This window comes from Octopus bimaculoides, chromosome 7, assembly GCF_046866305.1.
Source record: "Octopus bimaculoides isolate indiv1 chromosome 7, ASM4686630v1, whole genome shotgun sequence".
Classification (NCBI taxonomy): Eukaryota; Metazoa; Mollusca; class Cephalopoda; order Octopoda; family Octopodidae; genus Octopus; species Octopus bimaculoides.
The window spans coordinates 12,733,487-12,758,928 of NC_142934.1; the positions used below are offsets into that span (position 1 = coordinate 12,733,487).

The 25,442-nt window shown below is 36.3% G+C and overlaps 1 protein-coding gene across 1 annotated transcript in view; it reads right to left on the reverse strand.

The window, feature by feature from the left end:
• LOC106869746 (twitchin) overlaps positions 1-25,442 on the reverse strand; it is a 238,288-nt gene that overhangs the window by 198,081 nt on the left and 14,765 nt on the right. Inside the window, exon 2 of the mRNA XM_089354884.1 lies at positions 21,010-21,352. Within this exon, the coding sequence (XP_089211010.1) occupies positions 21,010-21,319 (310 nt within the window). The 5' untranslated portion in view covers positions 21,320-21,352. The remainder of the gene's footprint in view (positions 1-21,009; positions 21,353-25,442) is intronic.

Here is a 25,442-nt window from a genome sequence, read left to right on the forward strand (position 1 = left end):
ATGTTCTAATCTTTCCTCTCATTCTTACATAACTTTGTCTATTTATCCTCACAGGCTTTCGTAATACATTTATAGCACGTTTTTTTCTCGTATGCACAAATGCGTTCCGTTGGCAAAATGAAAGAATTACTACTACTACTACTACTACTACTACTTATAGTAGTAGTAGTTGTTGTTGTTGTCGTAGTAGTAGCACCACCACCACACCACTACGCTACTAATATTACTTTGAATTTTCTGTATTTGTTGAGTTGAAGGATGTCCTTATAACTTCGTAAAAACTTTCAGTATTTTTTATACCCTCAGAGACCCCTGTATCAACTGTGTCCAATGTTTACGTCATACTCCATACCTTGAAACTCTTATTAAGAGTATATATTTGTACAATAATTGTTCTCCCATCCCTTTCGTTATTCTATTCTACTCTAAGCACAAGGCCCGACATATTTGGGGAGGGGGCAGCCGATTAGATCGACTCCAGTACGCAACTGGTACTTAATTTATTGACCCTGAAAGGATGAAAGGCAAAGTCGACCTCGGTGGCATTTGAACTCAGAACGTAAAGACAGATGAAATAGCGCTTAGCATTTCACCAGGCGTGCTAGCGTTTCTGCCAGCTCGCCGCCCTCCATCCCTTTTGTTATTACCCTCTCATATGCAGTATATGTAATGTCAACCTTAGAACATATTACGTCTCCGAAGCTGACAGAGTAGGAACTAGCCGTATCCTGGATAAGATGGCCCTGTCTATTATACGACCAACATTTTGTGAACCTAGTGCCAGAATATGATATCTTTATTTCATATCGATTTTACGATAGAATTTGAGGATTTGGATTTAATGTTCAATTGAAAGTATTGACCCTCTCCTACATATATTGTTACTCAACTAACTTCCGTTCTCAACCAATGAGGTATATATAGCAGATAAAAGAAGTAAATAGCAGCCATTGCAGGGAACGTAAAACATAAACTCAAAGAATCGGTCTTTGGTGACGCAAAAGTGCTAACAGCAACAACAACAACAATATGAATAGCCGTAGTAGTAGTAGTAGTAGTAGTAGTAGTAGTAGTAGTAGTAGTAATGATGTCTTTCATTTGCTACCAAGATGACCATATACTTTTTTTCTGTCATTGGCACAAGGCCTGAAACTTTAGGGGAGGGTCCTAATCGATTACATCGATCCCAGTGCTCAACTGGTACTTATTTTATCGTCCCCGAAAGGATGAAAGGCAAAGTCGACCTCAACGGAATTTGAACTCAGAACGTCAAGGCGAACGAAGTACCGCTAAGCGTTTCGTCTGGCGTGTTACCGTTTCTGCCAGCTCGCCGCCTTATGATGATTTTGTGTGTGTGTGTGTGTGTGTGTGTGTGTATATATATATATATTTCTCAAGCAAGAATATTATTGATAGTGACTTCAAAGTTTCAGCCAGTTAAATACCGGACTGCAATGCATTGAAGTTAATCTTGGCTTTATATAGTCTCTGTTGAGTTAAAAATCTTCTTTGCGTGTGTAGATTTGAGTGGCAATTAGGCTTTGGGGTGGATTGTTATAGAGAGGTGTTTTGGAGAACACACACATGCACGTACATATAAATGTACAGGTGCTTATATATATATACATTTATCTATATATAAAAACGTACAGGTGTTTCATCTTTTATTTTACAAAAATCATGTTCTTATTGCGTATCTCTACAAAAATACAGCCGTGTTGCAATACTTGTAAAGTTGTAAAGCAATGTTATTATAAATAAATGTACACCCTGTTTTGCCATATATAGCAAATATGTGTGTGTAAATTCCCGTTTTAAAACTGAGAGGACAACAGTTTAAGGCAAAATTTTCAATGATATAGTTGTTCATTTAGATAATAGCATTTACAAGACTAGTCGAGTTTCATTCTCCTTAGAATTCATCTACGTACATCAGTGGGTGTTTATGGGCATGTATGTATGTATGTACGAGTGTATTTATGTATGAATATGTGTAAGTGTGTATGTATGCATATGTGTAAGTTTTATCAGGCATTTCGTGTGAAAACTGTCACCATTTTAGTATGTCGCAACAATAACGAAAAATCAAAAATTGTATTTGTTACGCCGATGAAGCAGACGCGTCGTACAAAAGATAATGATAACAATAGGAGACTGTGAATGTTAAATTTAACATGAATGTTAACGATATCACGTAAATATAAGATGAGAGTAAATGGGAAGATAAGAGTTAACATTGCTTTAGAGACTTGCACCTAAAAAAATACATAAGAAAACATTATTCAGATAACATATAAAACTAAAATACTGAATAGATAAACGGTTTCAGCGAATGTGCATGAAAACATTCTAGCCATGTTTAGCAAATCATAATATTTATTTTTTTTTTAACTTTGCGCATAAGCGCAGACATAGCTGTGTGATTAAAAAGCTCGCTTTGCAACCTCGGGATTTTGGGTTCATAGCGCGACGTCTTGGGCAAATGTCTTTTACTATAGCCTCCGGCCTAACCAGTGGCTTGAGAGTGAATTTGGTACAAAGAAACTGAAAGAAGTTCATTTAGGAAAGAAACGTGTATATATACGTTTCTTTCCAAAAGGTTCGTTCTATTGTATTTCCAAGTTGTGACGTCACTGGTGCCAAGTTATATCGGCCTTTGCCTTCAATAACATGAGAAGGAAGGCTGGTATGCATGGGTCGTCTATAAACAATTTTGTGCCTTAGAGGGGAACTTTCTAGGTGCAATCCCATGGTCATTCATGACCGAAGGGGGTCTTTACCATTTTTACACACATGGGTATCCTATTGCTTTAATCCCTTAAACTTTCTAACGTTTAAGGAACTCAAACAAATTTATCGCTGTAGCAAATATATCAGAATGCGGTGTACACGAGAAAGTGAATATAGAATATAAAATACTAAATAATTTTTTTTTAATTACGTATTCAGTAACGTTCTGTAATGTATTCTGTAAAATTGTTGTAAATACTTTCAACTATCAAAATAATTATTGTGGAACTTGGATGAAGCTACTCTCAACAAACAAGACACGGGTTAAAATTGCAAGTGATTCACTGGCCTTTTAAGCGTCTCTAAGTTTCAAGCATCAATAAAAATAGTTATAATAAATTGTAATGTTTTATATTACGAAATACACCGACATTTAGCTGAGGAGCATAATAATAATAACAACAGCAACAAAACCAGCAACAACAATAATAATAATAGTTTCAAATTATGGCACCAGGCCAGTAATTTCGGAGGAGGGGATAAATCGATTACATCGACACCATTGTTCAACTGGTACTCATTTTGTCGACCCCGAAAAAATGAAAGGCAAAGTCGTCGACCCAGGCGGAATTTGAACTCAGAACGCAAATTCGAAAGAAAGGTCGCTAAGGGTTAGCGGCTTCAAAGTTTGGAACAAGACCAGATATTTTAAGGGGGCCATAAGTCGGTTACATTGTCTCCCACACCACCCCGATGTTCAACTGATACTTTATATTAGTGACCCAGAAAGGATGAAAGGCAAAGTAAATAATTCCAAATTTGGCACAAGGCCAGTAATTTTGATGGGGAGAGCAAGTCAATTACATCGACCCAAGTGCTCTATTGGTACTTATTTCATCGATCGTGAAAGGATGAAAGGCAAATCGACTTTGCTGGCATTCGAACACAGAACAGAGTAACGATTCTGCTATCAGAAGCACTACTAGAGAACTAAAATCTCAATCTTGGTCGGATGCACAGAGCAAACGATTGTTTGTTCCCGGAAACATTATGTTCAAAGTAATGATATTGGATTTTAGGGGTTCCTGAATTGAGTACGAAAATTATAGCACATTATAAAGATGTCAGTCAAAGTCGTGAAAATCGATCACCGAAAATGACTGTGTTTCGATAGTGTTGGAATACCTGTTTAAATTGATAAGCATATTAGAGCTTAGACTACTTCTTTGTTGACATATCAATCTCTTGTTTGAAGAAAATTTGAGAAAGCTTCATGATCTATTGATAAAGATCAAATAGTGTCAGTTAAAAGCTTGTATCAGGGTAATCGTGACCTCATGGCGTATCAACACTCTCTATCCGTTCCTTGATACAAAAAAAAAACCCTTAAAATTAAACATTAAACATGCTGGTCAACGCTCCCTTCTCATCTCTTAGACCTATGAACTCTGATCTAATATGGCTACCACATTTCACGTCTTATCCTCAAACAAGCGACATAGGCCGTTCCTCTCCGAAATACAGATCTATCAACTATAGTCGATAGATTTGTGCTTTGGATAGGAACAGATATTATTCGTAGTCCTTTTTTGTTGTCTAAATTTACATTCTGTTTTTATCTTTCACACAAAGAAAGTTGATGTGTCTGATTCCCTGTCCCCTAATTTTCACCACTCTCAGCAAGATATCGGTAACAAAGACCTTCCCCACACTTCCAAATACATGTTTATTCTCTTACAATCCATCGAACTCGTCAAGCACCAAAACGCTTCGGCCATACTTATTCGCGCGTTGATGACCCGTCTTATTTCGTCCCTCTCTTAGATTATTGTCTAGGGCTATTTCAACGTTCACAGATCTTCTTTGATCCCTATTCCATCCCATACTCATGATCAATGCAGCAGTCGAATGTTTCGCAATCCTGAACTTTGTAATCAACTAATTTCACACCCAATTCACAAGCGTGACCAACACCCAAATACTCTAATCATACTTCAATCTTTTTTATCATCTTCAAGCTTAACTTCTACAAAACCATTACCGTTTCTGTACTGATCAGGTCATCCACAACCTTATCGTGACACATCATAACACATTCTACGCAACGCACCCTACCTCTTGAACTTAATGACACTTTAATACAGTTAGTTGCTTGGAGCTTCACCAAGTGCATATTTGCTTCACCCTGGCCCATTGGGTTCATTAAGCAGCCAGGCAATGAATTAATGGTTATGGTGTTGGACTCACGATCATAAGATTGTGGTTTCGATTCTTGGACCAGGCGGTGCGTTGTGTTTTTGAGCAAAACACTTCATTTCACGTTTCTCCTGTCCACTCAGCTGGCCAAAATGAGTAATCCTGCGACGGACCGGTTTCCCGTCCACAGAGGGATATACACGCCAGAGAAACCGGAAACCGACGCTATGCTGTTTGCGGAGTAATGTGGACTAACCAATATAACAAAAGACAACCCTTCACCTTAGGCATGTTACTCCACATACAAAGCATGACCCAAATTTACAACCCTAAGTTTCCCAAGTGCTTCAATCATAACTGTACTCGCAACAGTTAAGGCAAAGAACACAGCCTACAACACCTGGAGCAAACCTCACACGTCTGCAAACTTTTATTCAGCATCGCAAATTTTGTAAGATCATCATTCGAACTGCAAAAGATGTCCCCGTGCATTAACACAGCTCGCAAACACCCCTGCTTCACAGACTGTAGCTGATCATTTAGTTTTACTGCCAAAATGTTTCTGTCGACTTTCAGAACTCACCTTTTCTCTACTTCGTAACAATGATGCCTCAAAGGAAAAAGAAAAGAAACGCCGCTTGACCAATTGTCTGAAGCCACACACTGATACACTCCAATTTCTAGCTAATTAAGGTACTGTCTCTTCACTCTGCATCATGACTACAGAGGGCTCTTCTCGCAGCTGACTACTCTCTTTCAATTTCCATTAAAGATATACGATCTATGAGAAGAGTGGGCAACAGCAAGTCGTATTTTATGAACATAATCATCAACAGGATGGAGATCACCTACATATTTTATTTACCTTACACTATCTTTAACAAAGAAACACCCCAGTATTTTGTGAACATAACCATCAACAAGATGGAGATCACCTACACATCTTATCTACCTTAAACTATCTTTAACAAAGGAACATCCCAACACAACATCATAATCATTATATTAAAACATAAACGAACAGGTAATTCCATTGAAAAGAATCATATGTTTAAAAATCAAATATAAATAAAACAACTGGAGAAGGTGGTAAACTGAAAAAGAAAAACTTCTGTTCTGTTAGAAACTATCACACAATGCTTGTAATTATTATCGTATTTATATTGATCCATAAATGAGAGGTTCGTGGTTACTGAAAATGTGCCAATGGAAGACGCAAGTGTGGTGAAACTTCAAGGATGGAATCCTAACAAATGAGACGATCCAAATGTGGCATAGGTTACTTCAAGGAGATTCTATTGCACATTTATTATGAATATTTATTTTCCAATTCAAACATGCCTGAATTATACGGTAATATGGATGAGGAAATTAGTATTGTTCTTTATATACATGTATAACACAGAGAGTTTGAAGGAATTTTCCGTTCAAAAATGTACCAGAGTTTGCAAGTCAATTGTGTCAGAAAACATTAATATTGATATAAATCAGGCAATTAAATCATTAAAGAAATGAAAATTAATGTATGAGGATCAATGTACAAGAGGACTAGATATCCTTTCACGTATAGGCACAAGGCCAGCAATTTAGTGGTGGGGGAGTAAGTCGATTACATCGACCCCAATGCTCAACTGATACTTATTTTATCGACCACGGAAGGACGAAAGGCAAAGTCGACCTCTGTAGAATTTGAACTCAGTACGTAAAGAGAGGTCAACAAGAAAGGACTAAATATAAACAAAGGATTATGAGCTGTAAAATTGATTTGAACAGAATATATCCGACGAATAAGGATAATCATGAACGAGCTTAGTAGACACTTAAATGTAAAGAAAAATTAATAAAAATTCTAACAGTTTTTAACTACTTCAGTACGATAAATAGAAAGATACAGATAATAGACAAGCAGACGATACAAAATGTCTAGACGAGCATTCGGTTTACTATTGGCGCTGATAATGACAAAAGCAAGTTTGAAGGTTGATCAATGAAGTTTACATCAAACATTGGAACGTTTCAGGGAAAGGCATGAAAATGGTCCGAGCAATACCACCAATTACACACACACACACACGTACAGACGAAAGTGTGTAATCAACACCGCAATGGTGAATGAAGAAACGAAGAACCTTTTCTAATAGAATGATTCGTGCAAATGCGGTAATAATGGTTTCATACTGAATCTTAGCAATTATTCAACCACAGATTGAATATCACTGAGTGGCCCATGTATTTCCCTATATATATATATATATATATATATATATATATATATATATATATATGTGTGTGTGTGTGTGTGTGTGTACATATATATATATGTATATATATATATATATATATAAAGACACATACATACATACATACATACATACACACACACACACGCACACACACACACACACACACACACGCACACACACACACACACACACACACACACACACACACACACACACACACACACACGGAAATTGCCTGGAAATTGAAATACCGAAAATAAGTTACATCAGAGCAAGAGCTATTCCTGTAGTCATAAACCCAGTCAAGCGTAGAGCAGAACACATCGAAGAAATTCCAGAAAAGCTTTTCCAAATGAGATTCAAAGGATATTGTATACAGTAAGTTCATATATTCTTCGTAATATACTACTTATCTAATTTTAAAATTGGTATAAAGATATAACAAAGCATATACCACGGTTAATAAAAATCCTTTTTATCATAGACACTAGGCTTGGTGGGAGGGGGTTAGTCGATTACATGGACCCCCAGAACTCGATTGGCATTTATTTTATCATCCTGGAAATGGTGGAAGGTACAGTAGATGTTGGTGGGATTTGAACTCAGAACGCAGAGACGGACGAAATGCCACAAACAGATAGACAAATGTTAGAAAAGCGATGAACAAAGTAAATATACGCAGACAAAAATTTAATAACAAAAGTTGTACACAGTGAGTAGTATGTCATAAGAAAAAAAATATGGAAAAAGTAAATAAGTAGAACGATGTTTCAGGTAAACCTTTTATCAAAGTAGAGCAAGAAGAAAGTTTTTAAAAAAACAAGAAAAGAAACGATACCCATTTGAAGCACGTGTGTAACTTTTGGCTACATTTGGTGTTATACGGCGATTGAGAGTGGAGACGCAATAGTCCAGTGGTTAGGGCAGCGGACTCGCGGTCATAGGATGATCGCGGTTTCGATTCCCAGACCGGGCGTTGTGAGTGTTTATTGAGCGAAAACACCTAAAGCTCCACGAGGCTCTGGCAGGGGATGGTGGCGAACCCGGCTGTACTCTTTCACCACAACGTTCTCTCACTCTTACTCCTGTTTCTGTTGTGCCTGTAATTCAAAGGGCCAGCCTTGTCACACTCTGTGTCACGCTGAATATCCCCGAGAACTACGTTAGGGGTACACGTATCTGTGGAGTGCTCAACCACTTGCACGTTAATTTCATGAGCAGGCTGTTCTGTTGATCGGATCAACTGGAACCCTCGACGTCGTAAGCGACGGAGTTCCAAAGAGAAAGAGGCGATTGAGAATTATCTGACGAATAATTTTCTAATGAATAGTAATTTCAAAGGTGACATCAGAGAAGAAGCAGATCTTTTACAGAAAATTGGTCACTAAACTGACACCCTAACTCAGTATTAATCGTTCTACAAAGAAAATGATACACTGAAGATCCAGTAAACCAAATTTTATTTTTGTATTCAGCCAACAACGTAACACGAACCAGCACTGTACCGACAAAGAGTGAATGAACCAACGAGGTGGTCTCTGCATGGTTACGTGATATGGTAGGAATAACAGCCAAATTCCTTCAAATCATTCCGATATCATAGAATAAAGACGATACATCGGACAAAGTAGTCCCAAGTAAATAAAATGATGGAATGGCTAAGGCCTTTCATCACAAGTCGGCTCAATTAGTGCTGGCTTGAGATCAAGCAACAACATCAACAACAACAACAACAACAAAAAGGACATATTTTATGGAAACAAGAATAATTCTCGCAACAATTGATGGCCTAAAAGCCTAATAAAAGCTACAGAGTTTTAAGCAAGTCGGAGAAACTAATAAACGTCAGATAGAGATTTTTAATTTTAGCCCAAGGCCAGGAGGAGCTAGTCGATTATATCGACCCTACTGCTCAACTGCTGTTTATTTTTTTTACCAACCGGGGAAAAATGAAAGGAAAAGTTGACCTCGGTGTTATTTGAAATCGGTACGCAAAAGAACCAAAAGTGATACCGCTAAGCATTTTGCGCGGGGTTGTAACGATTCTGCTAGCTCATTGCCTTTCTTCATATAAAGATTAAAACCAAACTAAAACGTACAAACAATATTAAAATGTCTATAGATGCGCAAATGAAACTAGGATCTAAGATTTTGTAGATACCAACCAATTCAAGAATTTTACTATATATCTGTTTTGTTTTGCTGATGCTACTCTTACATTTTAATTATGTAAAATATAATCATTAAAATACATAAAAATTAACAGTGACTACTCTATGTGTGTGTTGGCACTCCGTCGCTTACTACGTCGAGGGTTCCAGTTGATCCGATCAACGGAACAGCCTGCTCGTGAAATTAACGTGCAAGTGGCTGAGCACTCCACAGACACGTGTACCCTTAACGTAGTTCTCGGGGATATTCAGCGTGACACAGTGTGATAAGGCTGACCCTTTGAATTACAGGCACAACAGAAACAGGAAGTAAGAGTGAGAGAAAGTTGTGGTGAAAGAGTACAGCAGGGTTCGCCACCATCCCCTACCGGAGCCTCGTGGAGCTTTAGGTGTTTTCGCTCAATAAACACTCACAACGCCCGGTCTGGGAATCGAAACCGCGATCTTATGACCGCGAGGCCGCTGCCCTAACCACTGGGCCATTGCGCCTCCACGGCTACTCTACAAATACATCATTAAATACAATTAGTAAAAGGCTGAAATCATGATGTCATTTATATATTAACTTAAATGAGTACAAATCGTTAGATTTTAAATCAGTGTTTCCCAACTAATCTTCACTTATGGACTCCTTTGATTCCTATTTCACTCGGATGAACCCTCCTAACCATTCGATGTTTGAAAAATCATGTATTTTTAACATTAAATATTATTAGGAATTGTAAAAAAGAATTGTTAAAAATATTTTGGGAATTGTAGAAATATAACAATTTATTGCCGATAAATTTTAACAACAAAATCTTATATGGACCCCACAAAGGCCATATGAACCTCAGTTGCGAACCATTGCTTTAAATGAAAGAATATATGTATAGAAAAAGTTTGTATGTGTCTTGTTTTCGCGAATAATTGCTTAATAATCAATACCATTCATTTTATCATCTAAAATCAAGATGGCATCTCATAGTTTATCGCTGAAGTAGAATTTTCCTGATTTTATTGTTGAACGTCTCTCTAGAACAGACTGGGATAAAAATCTACAGTTTTAAGAGCTAAAAGGTTTTCATGAAATTTGGAATTTCAGGATAATTTTCAACAGAACTTTTTTCAATATTATAATATAATTAAACGACAGGGTGCGTAGTGCCGATATTAGTGAGTCTCTCCAGGTCGAGCCACTATTTCTCTGCATTGAGAGATCACAGCTCTGGTACAACGAACATGGGAATAGAATGTTTTAGAAAAGAACCACAAGACGAGCCAACCGATAGAAGACATAGGGGCCGGCTAAGAACAATATGGTTGGATATTATCCATACTTTCAGTTGGTCTCGCTTGGGAATCCAACTGGAGAGTGTAATGATGGTTGCATCTTTCAGAACCCTATGGAGGAGGTACCATCTATAGGGCACCTCCTCCATAGGACTCTACCCCCACGACCCAGCCAGGAATGGTGGGCAGAAAGATGGATGGATGTTATCGATAACTTTCAATTGTCAACGACTTTCTCCTGTCCCTAAGCAGAGTTCAGTTACGGTATTCAATGTATTCTGTAATATAGAATAATACTTAGACTATATGATATTCCATGTTTAAAAATGCCAGTGATAACAACTAAAAAATGACTGCTAAAATTTTATGGTACATAAACAGGCGCGCGCACACGTTCATACATACATATATATGAAACAAAATTGAGTCGTAGTTCAATGATCGAAACAAGTGAAAGGTTGAAGATTATACATCTTCAATAAAGTTAGATAGTTTTGTTTATAGCATGTGTTGAATATACCTCGTAATGGTGAGATATATCGTCAACATGGTATACGGAGTATCATTTTACTGTTCATTGAAGTATTTCCTGGCCTTTGAGTGATTCCAGACATATCAAATTGTCAGTGTACTGGAATTAAGGTTAATTATTAAATTCTGTTAAGGTTTGAATATGTAACTTCCTCAGAGAGAAAGGAATCTCTTCAAGCTGATGTTTATACTGGAGAAGAATATGATTATATTGCGTTGTTCCATTACACACATACACACACACACCAACACACATATACATATATGCTCTCTTTACTCTTTTACTCTTTTACTTGTTTCAGTCATTTGAATGCGGCCATGCTGGAGCACCGCCTTTAGTCGAGCAAATCGACCCCAGGACTTATTCTTTGTAAGCCTAGTACTTATTCTATCGGTCTCTTTAGCCGAACCGCTAAGTTACGGGGACGTAAACACACCACCATCGGTTGTCAAGCGATAGCGGAGGGACAAACACAGACACGCAAACACACATACAGATATATATATATATATATATATATATATATATATATATATATATATATATATATATACATATATACGACGGGCTTCTTTCAGTTTCCGTCTACCAAATCCACTCACAAGGCTTTGGTCGGCCCGAGGCTATAGTAGAAGACACTTGCCCAAGGTGCCACGCAGTGGGACTGAACCCGGAACCATGTAGTTGGTAAGCAAGCTACTTACCACACAGCCACTCCTGCGATATATACATACATATATATATATATATATATATATATATATATATATATATATATATATATATGAATGAGTGTCTGTATACATATATGTATCTACAAACACACACATACACATACATACATACAAACATACATACATACATCTGTGTACCTGTGTGTACGTATGGTATAAGGCCTGTTGCTTCGTCCTTATGCGAAATAAGCGTTGCGTAAGTAATATCAGGCACAAAACTTACGCATCACATGTAAGCTGGAACCATAAAGAACATATTAAGTATTTACTCCATCTAAAATCAATTTCCTTCTTTTAGTTTATTCGAAGAATTACTGTGCACGTAATACTATTATACTGTTCGAAAATACACTCCTACCCCTGTCATCGTCTCTGTGTGTATTATATTTACATATGTGTGTTTGTACGTACATATATTTGTGTGTGTGTTTGTGCTTACATGTGCTTACGTGTATGTTTGTTATACAAATCTATATGCCATAATTAAAACAGATACATCGTTAAATACTATACGTCAATAAGAGATGAATACCGCAGTTTATCAGACTTTCATATGTGAACGTATGTGAGCTATTTTTGTTAGTTATATTCCTACCATCGGATTTGTCTTGTAGTTCAAACTCCCTTAAACTTAGAGTGAAACTAGTATCGAATAAGATTGTCCACCTTGTATCATGCAGAGATATGTTTCTCATAATAATTTTCTATTTAACTAAAGGAAACATATCTACGTATGTAACCAAAACTCTAGAAGGCCATTTGAATCAATCTAAAATGATTCAGATTTATTGTTCGAGTTTAACAATACATTTGGCTCAAAATCCACGGTCAACCTCTATATCTTTCATCCATTTCGTTCGCCACCTTTCCTGCATCTTATCTTCATCTTTAAACCTGTATTTATCACTTTCACCAGCCAATACATATTTACATATATATATATATATATATATATACATATTTACATTATATATATATATATATATATATATATATATATATATATATATATATATATATGTAAATTAATGAAGGTGAGTACGCAGCTCCTGCTCTTTTGTCACGTATTAATTGATGTTACGCTCTGTACTCTCTTAACCGTTTACTCCAAGGCATAAATACACTGAATTCTAACAACTGGTCATTACTGTAGCTATACCTATATAAAATCATAGTGTACACACACACACAGACACACACACACACACACACACACACAAACACACACATTTATGTATACATAAATATATATTTACATATATATATATTTACATTATATATATACATATTTATGTAATATATACACATATATATTCATAAATATATACATATATATATATGTATGTATACGCACGTGCGCGCGCGCACACACACATACACACACACACACACACACACACATATATATCATTAGTTAGTCTATATATACTTATATATGACATAACTTAATTTAGTCTCGTTACATTTCTAATTTAATATCACAAACCAGCAATGATGTTTCACGATGTTTAAATGAGAAAATAAGCACAATTTTGAAGTCACTAATTGTGGGCTGTTTTGTGAATGGTTTTATATGTTTTTATTCGTTAAACTCTATGATAGAGATCGTCGATGGAACGTTAGAAAGATTATTTAACAAGATTCATGTTAGATTTTAAATATTTAGCTATTTGTACAGTCGGAAAAAAGAAAAGATAACCTGTGAAAAAGAAATACAGAGAAGCAATTTGGGGTTGGAAAATAATGGCACATGCTGCGATTCTAAGTAGCGAGAGCAGAACGGCAGATGTGGTAATTTAAATGAGTGTTAATTTGTTTTGTCTTTACTTTTTTATGGCGTTCAACCAAATTAAACTGTTTACGAAAGTCTGTTTACATAAACGAATTCCATTTATACTTTAACTGACTGAATAAACAAAACGCTATGCTCCCAGTTGCCGGGTTATGACCTAGAATCTCGGAGCTGCCTTTACATTACATCACAAAAGCAGGACATGATTCCACGATTCTAAAATAGGTGTGATTTTTGGTATTTCGTATGAATATATAAACACAATGCATGGCTAATCCAGATGCTATACAAAAGTGGTTCTTAACCTGAGAGCTAGTATCCCCTTGGGAACGTTGTGAGTTTACAAGGAGGCAGTAAACGCTAAGGTGGTACTATGGGCGTTGGTTTTTTTTTTTTTAGATGAGTCATGATTTTTCTGAGAAATAAGATATTTAAACCAGGTACAATGACTTATATTTTAAACATATTTTCTAAACCTCTTTGCCGAGATTAGAATTCAGGTAAGACAGTGTGTTATCAGTGAACGGAAACAAGATTGAAGATGCGCCAAGTCCAATATAATTTCATTACATACGTCCTTTTCTTAGTAATTTCCACACAAAAGAAGAGGATAATATGGTGGCCCTAGTTCACGCAAATATATACAGATACACATGCTGGACAGGATGCTATATAACAATATGGATAAGAAGTTGTAAAAAAATTAGCCTCTTTTTGATTAAAGCAGTCTACTGTTTTTTTTCGTTTTTTTTTGTACAAAGTGCGAGGTGGGGGTGTTAGTAAAAGTCCTTTTGGTGACAGGGGACGTTGAGCCATAAAAGATTAAGAAACGTTGCTTTATATTATTCACCGAATTCTGTTTTACCTTCAGCACAAATTTAATCGACTCTACCTATTTTCTGACTGAAATGGTTCATTATAAGGTAAAAGAGTAAAACTAAATCTCTTCCGCTCGAAATAATTTAACTGCAGGTAATCGTGTTTACACGGATTAAAATGACAGCCTCTAGTTTGGTACATCATAATTGTACTAAATATTGCCGAGTTTGATATGTGCAGTAATTATGTGTCAATGTGTTTTTGAAAGATACAATATTGTTAAAACTCTACTGGAAGATACTTTGTGTGATTCAGGTTTGGCTTGACATGACTTGGTTGGATGTGGTTGACCTATGTGCACAAGAGGGGAAAAATTTTTTTTAATAAAGACAAAGAATGGTATCGTAAGCTTAGGGGTGAACGTTATAAGAAATTACAGCAAGTAGATCATTAATTTCAGAGAAAAAATCTGGAGATAAAAACCAATCTTTGGAGCATTGACAAAGTGTGAATCAAAGTGACTCCTGTTGGGCAGGCTACGCTGGTGCAATCTGACGAGGAACTCCAATATGAGACATAGTCCATACGCTTGGCACTCTGTTGGTTAAGACGACGAGGGTTCCAGTCGATCAGATCAACGGAACAGCTAACTCGTGAACTCAACGTGCAAGTGGCTGAGCACTCCACAGACACGTTTGCCCTTAAAGTAGTTCTCGGGGAGATTCAGCGTGACACAGAGCGTGACAAGGCTGACTCCTTTGAAATACAGGTACTACTAATTTTTGTCAGCTGAGTAGTATACATATAAAAGTAGGGTTTTATGTATGCTGTATATGATTGAAGACATTACTTTTGCCAAGGGAAACAACATTGTTTTCACAAAACTTTCCAAGGGCATGGGGCCACTGATAAATGACTCAATAGACTTCAGTACATCTGACTTTACAAGGAACTACTCCCAACATGTATTCTTTTTCTGTTTGTTAAATTTTTTTTGTTATGTATCAGTGTCTCATACACGTAAAAATGTGACGATAAAAATATGATATAAAAACATAACCGAAATAGTATGTGATAAGATGGTGCTGTTGCTTCTTGCAACAGCAATGACTCAATCGTCAACTCACTGCAACTTCTGGCTCACAGTGACTTACAAGGATCTCACAACCTTTTTCTATCACAATAACAACGACCTGCCTGCATTTCTCTGAACTAGCTAATTGTCGACGCAGACGACATACCCTCTCCATTTGTCCCACGCGTTAGACATTCTCTCGTCACACTCTTTATCATCCCTCAGATCCCGTTCTCGCTTTCAGCACTTCGCCTAGTCCTTCCCCTTAAAAAATAATTACTATCAGGAAATTTCTTCCCATTTACGTGTTCCTACAAGACTGACTCACCAGTTCTGGTGCTGAATGCTAACTACATACATCTCAAAGATACGAAAGAGATTGTGAATACATTAAGCACTGTCCTTATTCTGATTACTTTATATTAATAGAAGAAGAAAAACGGATCTTTAAGATGTTTCTTCGTCATATACGAGTGCCTCCTTACAAGTTTATAGATTCTGCCTATCCCTCTGCCTATCTATCTATCTATCTATCTATCTATCTATCTATCTATCTATCTATCTATCTGTCTGTCTACTTATCTATCTGTTTGCCTATCTGTCTGCTTGACTGTCTGTTTGTCTGTCTGTCTGTCTGTCTGTCTCTCTACTTACCTAGCTATATACAAATGTATAAGTATACCTATATATTTGCGTGTTTATATTGTGTCTGCATAGTTTCTACCAACACAGTTATACACGTACGCACACACTTTTCACATATGCATAATATATATACACATACATACATACATACATACATAAATACATAAATACAGACAGACAGACATGTATGTACGTTTGTCTGTATAACTTTGGAATGTTTTAAAGAATGTTTCCTCATTTAGCTCGATTTAGTTCACAGTTTATATGCTAAAAAAACGCGTTCCACGATTAGATTCATATGTTTTCCAATAGAAATTACCTTGAAAAATATGTTAGTAAGGTTGTACTTCTTATAACATTAATTTACTAAACTGTGATTGTGCAAGGCAGTAATTAAATATGCTCATCCATCTGTTGAAACTTCGCAGATTTTTACGCTTTTGAATTTTTGCGTTTTATTTTGCCAACGGCTCCGCTAGCAGAGCAGACTACTGAGATTCTACAAACCTTCAGTTACTTAGAAATCTCTCTTAACTTCAAAGTTACTTAGCTTCAATTTTCAGAACCAGATTTTTGCTTAAATTTTATTTTTTGATAAACAATTTCTTTTTGTCTTGATCCCCAGGACTCAAAAAAATTCGGTTTCACGGTGTATTAGTGACCGACATCACAACCTGCCTCCTGAAGTGGACGCCAGCCCCTTGCAGAGTTCAAGGCCAGCACTTTTGTGGGCAGGAGATAAGCTGATTATATCAACCACAGTATTTAGTACTCTACTTTATCGTCCCCGAAGAGATCAAAGGCAAAGTTCTCCTCGGTGTGATTTGAACTTAGAACGTAAACAACCGGCAGGAATGCTGTTAAGCATATTTTCCGGCTTGCTAACGGTTCTACCGGCACGCCACCTTGACTAACGTAATAAATATCCAGTTGTAAATTATATCAACAGAATAAAAGCAATGTAGCAATGTTGTGGGATGTTTTTGATATTACAGTCCCAGAGACTTGATATATTATTGTTCGTTTATTCCCATATTCATCTTACAGAATAAAAGAATTATGTATTCTAGGTATGACACTGACTTAGGGGTAATATTAAGAACTGGATCTAGTGTTTTTTTTTATGGATCTGTTTCCATGAAATTTTGTGTCAGTTAAAAAAGAAAAGGAAAACGTAAAGAAAAAAATGTTTGCCTTATTTAGGATAAACTAAATAGATACATGATTCACGAATAAACTGTTTCAATGTGTGTTCCTGGCGTGTGGTAAGTAGATTAATAACTTGTTTACTGCTATATCCTTTTTCTAACTGATATTTGATACCGACTTTACTGTTTATCAGCAGCCATACTTTATATGTGAGGAAGATAGAATACTTGTAGTTTAACCTGTCACTACCCCTTCCCTGCAAAAGATGTAACACTTACAGACTTTAGCCAGATATAAGGTAATATGTTGTGGGGTGTTTTGATAATAAAAAATTGTTACAATTGAATATATTTATTGAAGTTTTCATGTATCTACACTTTTTTTAAAAATCTAAATCGATTTTAACGAGTTTTTTTTCTTTTTTGCTTTAATTCTTTTTTTAAAATAAATAAGCGTTCATCCTGTTACATTCTTACTAAATACGAAACAACAATTCATAAGACTATATTATTTTGTAAATAAACAGATAACGAATCTGTGCCCACCCCCCACGCCGTCCCCGCGCTGCTACAGGCAACAGCTATGATGGATGAGGGAACCCCCTCGCAAATATGAGCTGATTACCTTTCTGTGCTACATTCCCAATTCCAACAAATTAATGTGTGCGTATGTTTAAGGCCTTCTCGTTTTTCTTACCTAATTCAACGTCCGTTACCTTTTATAGAGGTAGCCCGAACTAAGTCACGCAGGTTTTTCTCGGTCTAATTCTCTTTTGTGAAAGTAATAAGATATGTTCTAGTTATATGAAACAAGGATTTCTTACACAGGCACTTTACTTTCTATATCGGGTGCGTGACTGAGGGAGATTATAGGTGTACGACTTTTTAATGAAGTGTAAAATAGATGCAACTGAGAACCAAAACTGTTGAGCGAAAACCGTAAGTCCCAGGCAGAGTGCAATTATCTCTGGATTCACCGGAACCGAGGCTGGTTTGGATAGTAAATTGTTACTGCATTACACTGATGTTACATTGTCCTATTTTTACAATAATAATAATAATAATAATAATAATAATAATAATAAAAACGTTGTAGCATCTCTTAATGAGAATTTTATTCTTTTTGCTGTACAACAATTAAAAGTAAAATGAAGTATAATTTAATTAGTCTTTCTTTTCTTCCTTCTTTGCGTCACGATGCCCAAGAGTCATAAGACGGGGTTTCAACCCGATTCCCATGGTGTATAAGTGACTAAGATAACATTGCTCCAAACTGAACGTTGGTCCGTCGCAGAGTCCCTTTTAGTCCAAGGGTTCTCAACAATTTTTTATCTATGGATCCCTTTGATTACTGTTTTATTCTGGTGGACCCCCCCCCCCTAACCATTCGATGTTTAAAAGCTAATTTTATAGAAACTTGTGGAGGTTGAACTATGGAAAATGTTAGAGAAAGAAACCCGGACTTTTATACCGAGTATCTTAATCTGAAATTCAATAACAGAACAGACAGTGAAATATAAGTTAGCTTAACCATTCCAACACTTAGTTTTTTGGCAATGAAAAGGGCTCTTTAAGGTTTTATATATAGTTACCAAATGAAGAAGATGCAGTTACAACTAGCGGTGGCGGGAGGCTTATGTGGATTATCCCATCAGTTAGATGATGAAGGAAATACAGATAGAGATTACTGTATATAAAATATTCTAATACAAAACTAATCTGAGAGTGATTATTGAAATATACTTATGAAAATCTTCCGTTACATTATTTAAGAAAGCGAAATTCTTAATTAGCAATCCAGCAGACAAGTGTGTTTCAACAGATACAGATTTGAGTAAATTATCTGTTATCTCGATATCGTTAATACGCATTCTTAAATAGCTTGAAATAGATTGTATGTAGTTCAATGTTTTTCAAAAGAATCCGACAAATATGTTATATATATATATGCGGTGGGTGCGATTGGATATATATATATATATCATTACCATCATCAAGTATAGCCTATAGTTTAAAATATCGACCGGAAATGAAAATAAAAAAATACAAAACAGCAAGAGTTACATTGGAGCAAGTTACAGGTGTGTTTCAAAAAATTAGAATATACAAAAATTACATATTTGTTATCATTTAAGTAAAAAGGTCAAAATTTCATTTGTATTAAGGTTAAATTTAAACTGATCTACTCCCAATAGTTTGTTGTTATAAATTAACATTTATTATTTCCACGCAGGGATCATTACAAAAAGAATTAGTGGCCAAAATGGAGTCTCAAAAATCAGATGATTCAATACACCTTTATTAAGATGCCACCTGGGTTTCCATCGCACCTAAGCTACGTCACAGATTAAGTTACCTCTTCCAATAAAGGACGTTTTCTGGGGGTTAATAAACTTAAAGAAGTTCCAGCTAAGTATTGAGTGAGATTCTTACCCACCTCTCTATCTTTGACAAGATATTCTATTCTCATAATGTTTTTGAGTGTTCAGATAGTATTACATTGTAATAAGAGGTAATGCTAATTGGACGCAAACTGAATTGATCAAGCCTGCTTGATCAACCCCGGCTCGGTCTCCTAGGTAATCCCCGAAACATCTAATGACCCCCAAGAAACATCACTGACGATATGTCAAGGTGCATCACATGATGATGTAAGGAAAAATTGTGATATTAGATTTTAAATGATCCCTGTGAGGTTACCGTAAATTGTAGCTTATATCAACAAAATACTGGATGAGAATCAATTTAGATTTTTGAACGCGTAATATTGAAATTATAATCTTGACATTAACTGACAACAAACATCTGAGATTCATTTTAATGTAATCTTGACTTGAGACAGGAATCACAGAACAAATCTGTAATTATATCTTTCGGAAGTATGAAAGAGGGTGTTGTGACAATCGTGATGTTTTTATTGTTGTTTTTTTTTTAACCTAAGGACACTATGAACATAGAGAGAAATTACTCCAACTGGAAAATGAAATTTATTCGTTAACACGAATTCTATGATATATATATATATATAAATTTTGCTTTGACTATATACAAATCCTTGTTAATAACCATAGATAAAAATTTCTAACTCACAATTAATGATGCATAGAAGAAGCTGGTTGGCTAAATGATATCTATGTTAAATTATGAACCATGCAATCCAGTAGACAGCAAAGCTAATCAAGTGTAATTTCCTACCATGCCTCACTATATATAGGATTTCTTAAAGTCTTATTTTAAAGATATCCTATGTCATAACAATAACTGTGATCCACTAGAGGCTCATGAACTAAAGAATTAATTTTAGATGCCTTTTCAAAGGTTAGGTAGAGGAAGAAGACAGATGGGCAAAAGAGAAAGAAAGTATCCTCAGTCCAGAGATTTGAGCCGAAGATTTGCAAAAGAATGAACTCCGGTCATCCAAGGGCCATTACATTCGATTACATTCACTGGAACTTAATTTATCGACTCCGAAAAGTTGAAAGGTAAAAATAGACTTCGGCAGAATTTGAACTCAGATCGCAAAGACGGACGAAATGCCGCTAAACACTTTGTCCGGCATGCTAACGATTCTGCCAGCTCGTCGTCTTTCGTCGTCTACTAATAACGACAACTCAAACTGTTTACATGAATCACGTGATAATATTTTACTTACCAAGATTCAGATTGATTGTCGCTGATACCTCTCCCAGTTTGTTCTTTGCTACCACCTTGTATGTCCCAGCATCATCTTTGCTTACATTAAATAGATCCATGATGACATTATAGGTAGGGCCTCCTTTAGGTTCCAAGCGCATTTTCAGCTTGTCTGAAGGATTTAATGGTGTAGTTCCAAGAAACCATTTTATTTCTGGTTCTGGAGACGCTTCCAAAACACATAAGAATACGAGTTTCTTTCCCCCGTTTTCCTGCTTCAATGTGGGCTTTTGTGTAAAGCGGGGTGCTACGTCATCCCCGACACCCATCTTGGTATTTTATTATCCGCTAGCCGTTGGAAACTGAAAAGAGAAAAAAAATAATCAGTTACATTTATATAACTTGTAATTTGAATATATTTTTAAAACAATAATTCGTTTAATTAGACACAAAAATAATCGATGAAATAACGCCTGTCAATCTTGGTACGTAATTTCTAAATTTCAATCACAGGGATTACGTTTATCACTTGACAGAGCATAAAGTCAGTCTCCTTTTGAGGGGCAATTCGATTATATGGCGCTGAACAGATTTTAAAAGATAGAAAATTGTTGTCGTTCAAACTCAGGGCTGAAAAAAGAAGTCGTAAACTACTATATAGTCATTTTTTTAAATCGTTTGGTCAAGAGAAAAGGCAGTGCCCTTGGCCCTTCAAAGGGCCTCTAAAATTGGTGGGAGTGATTACAACAGCGACCGGCTTAAGGTAAACAATGAACCGAGTGGTGATGTTTAGCTGAGCAATGGATTAAGTCTGCCAGCTAAGTAGGCCACGGCAAGATCAAACCCAAAAGGCAACGAGTCGTAATAAATATCACAAGGCATCTGGTTTGACATTGTGATAGATCGGATGCCACGTTAATTGTTTGCCCCAATACGTGAGGAATGGAATAATGGATGGACGGCAACTTTGATTTCGGAGGGATTTGAACTCAGAACATCGAGAATCAGAGCAAATAATGCGAAGTATTTATTATATCTGGTGCCCTAACGGCTCTCCAGCTTGTTGCCTTTTACTGGAATATTGTTTTTTGATTGATGCAAAGATCAGAATTCTTTCGAAGTTGCTGATATTTTAAAATTTTGCAGCGAATTAATTTAGTCCTCTTAATTTTTTTGATTTAATTCTATAGAAAATAAAACACTTGTCCATGATGCCACGCATTGGGATTGGATCTCGAACCTCGTCGTTGCGAAGTGAACGTTTTTAGCATTTGGCTATGCTCACATCCTCACTAAAATAGTTTCCTGGCGTCCTAAAAATATCTCTTGTGACTATGAACTTGCAATATGCAAGCCTCCATATCATGAACCTGTCAGTTCACACGAACTTATACACGATCCTTCATAAACGATCTCGTCTTACGTTGTTAAAGAATTTGTTATAATATAAGATGGTTTTGCAAAAATTTGTCTTCTACTCAACTTTTTTTTTTCTCTGATGTTACCTAACTATGGGCAATATATTCACGATACACTTTCGGTAAGGAAGACGCACTAGCTCCGTAATTGTGCACAAGATCGTTTAAAATCTAATACTAAGATTTGCTTCCTCTTCCAAGTGTGGAAAGAGTGATATGTCGCGATAGTTGATAGACAATTTTTATCTTATACAGAGAAACTATAAAGACATTCTTAAAATATGATACTTCTTCAATATTAATAAGAAGGAATTGTACATTTTATCAGGCACTCTAACGATTCTGCTAGGTTGGCGAATTAGCAAAATCAGGTACTTGAAGCTTGACTTGATATTTATTTTTATACAAAGTCAATATTAAGGCAACCTCAACCGCGGTAAGCAGATAAAACTGAAACGGGTTTAGAGAGGAGCTATCGCACAGACAGTGGAGGTGCAATGGCCCAGTGGTTAGGGCAGCGGACTCGCGGTCATAGGATTGCGGTTTCGATTCCCAGACTGGGCGTTGTGAGTGTTTATTGAGCGAAAACGCTTAAAGCTCCACAAGGTTCCGGCAGGGGATGGTGGCGAACCCTGCTGTACTATTTCACCACAACTTTCTCTTACTTCCTGTTTCTGTTGTGCCTGTAATTCAAAGGGTCAGCCTTGTTACACTCTGTGTCACGCTGAATATCCCCGAGAACTACGTTAAGGGTACACGTGTCTGTGGAGTGGTCAGCCACTTGCACGTTAATTTCGGGAGCAGGCTGTTCCGTTGATCGGATTAACTGGAACCCTTGACATCGTAAGCGACGGAGTGCCAACATACACACATCGCATAGACAGCTGTTAAAATTCATTACCAGCTCAACTGATTTGAATTTGCCATAGTTTCCTGTCAATGTCATTACCACAACACTTAATTATCAATACCGTGACTTGTGAAGACCATAGGGCGGGGTCTTTCAAAGTGGGTTCTGAAAAACCCCAGGGTCATATGAAAATATTTCTGGGATTCTGTGAAATATGACTTTTCTTAATAAAATTTAATAAAAGTTTATAATATAAAACACATGGTATCCATTATATTAAAAAGAATCAGCCATTTGTACTGTTTTTGTTTCATTTAATATTTTTTTTGAAATGAGGGTAGTATAGGGGCATCCGTAAAATATGGGTGAGGGCTTCGCGATTTTTTGAAAATTGCTCAATGATTTCTGCACCAAAATGATTTTTGTGAATTTGGGAACGGCTGCTGAGATGATAGCAGATGAAATTTGTGAATTCCTAATCTTACTTTCTTTACTTATCTCGATCCTATGAACAGACGATCGCAGTATGATTATGGTATCTTAATACCAGCAGTCCGACCACTTCTTGACTTGACACAGTAATTATTACGGAAGACAACGATAAGATGTGTCTATGGACGTAGTAACGTAGGAGTAGACAGGTATGCAAGCGATTTCTCGTTTATTGACTGTGGTGGATGATGATCAATGCTTTTGTGAAGAAATCGCATGGATCGTAGATTTAGTCCAACCTCACACACACATGCAAAACACATACATGCGCGCGCACATAGACACAAGTACGTATGGCGTGGTGACTGTGTGTATGTGTGTGTATACGCGTATTTGCGTGCGTGTGTGGTGTGTGTGTGAGAGAGAGAGAGAGAGAGAGAGAGAGAGAGAGAGAGAGAGAGAGAGAAAGAATGAGGAAGAGAGAGAGAAAACATGCGACAAAGAGGAAGAACTAGACTCTCTCCCGGAAGCTGCATGACAAATTCATTGAGCCTAAGCAATATTTGTAATCGGTAATTTGTGGGTTCTTCATGACAAAATTACCGTACTATTTCCGATTCAGTTAGCTACATTTCATGCAACATATGATCTTTTTATAACCTACATGATGCCAAAGTTGAACAGCTCGTCATTATATTGTGTTTAAAATCCTAATTAAAGTATTAGAATTTACTAATGGCGTCACCAAACCTAAAATAACTTTTATAACATCTAAATATTTCAAATCATATACAAGCAATTTACTGTACATGATTTCGTAAATCATAATGTCTAGGAAATATTACTTCGATTTTAAAAAATAGTTTAACCGTATAATCCATTTCAATTATTCTTTTCGTAACCTCCGGTACCACATTTTTTCTAATACACCCACTGCTTCTTTGCATTTGAAAATGGCCTAGTAGCATTCGTTTTGTCTTTACGTTCTGAGTTCAAATTCTGTCGAGGTCAACTTTGCCTTTCATCCTTTCGGGGTCTATAAAATAAGTACCAGCTGAGCACTGGGGTCAAAGTAATCGACTAGCTAGAAATTTCGGCCTTATACCTATAGTAGAAAGGATTGTTGTTGTTGTTTCAAGCCTTGTGCCTATATTAAAAAAGTTATTATTGTTAAAATTTTCAATCTCAGAATATATATATATTTTTTTTATTACTCTGTAACCTTATCATATGAATATCAAGTCCTGCTGTCTTTTAAGCGGTGGTGTAGGATACAAGAGAAATAATTAAGATAGATAATAGTCGACTTCAAGCACACGAGTTGCGAAAAAATAATACATGAGAAGTTAAAAACTTTCTTCAACTTTGTAAGTTGTATTCGCTTGTGTATTACCTTCGCATACGTCGCAAAGTTTAATTTAATTTCATAAGTTTAATTTGTTTTTTAATTCAACATTCTTAGCATTTTCTTTTAAATTAATATCGAGATGTGTTCTTGCCAGAGAGAAACGAATGAATCATCTTGCCTGTGCTTATGCATCTTACCTTTGTACATAAACGGTATTGAAAGCGTTCTGATCACATTTCTTATAGTTCCTCCTGATTTAGAGATCTGCTTTGTCTGCTACTAAAAGCTAACGACACAGACAGCTGGGATATTAAATGTCAAAATTTCAAGAACCAGAAAGGCTGTTAAATCTCCCACCCGAATCAGATTCGCCGTGCTCATGTATACGTTTGCGTGTTCTTAAA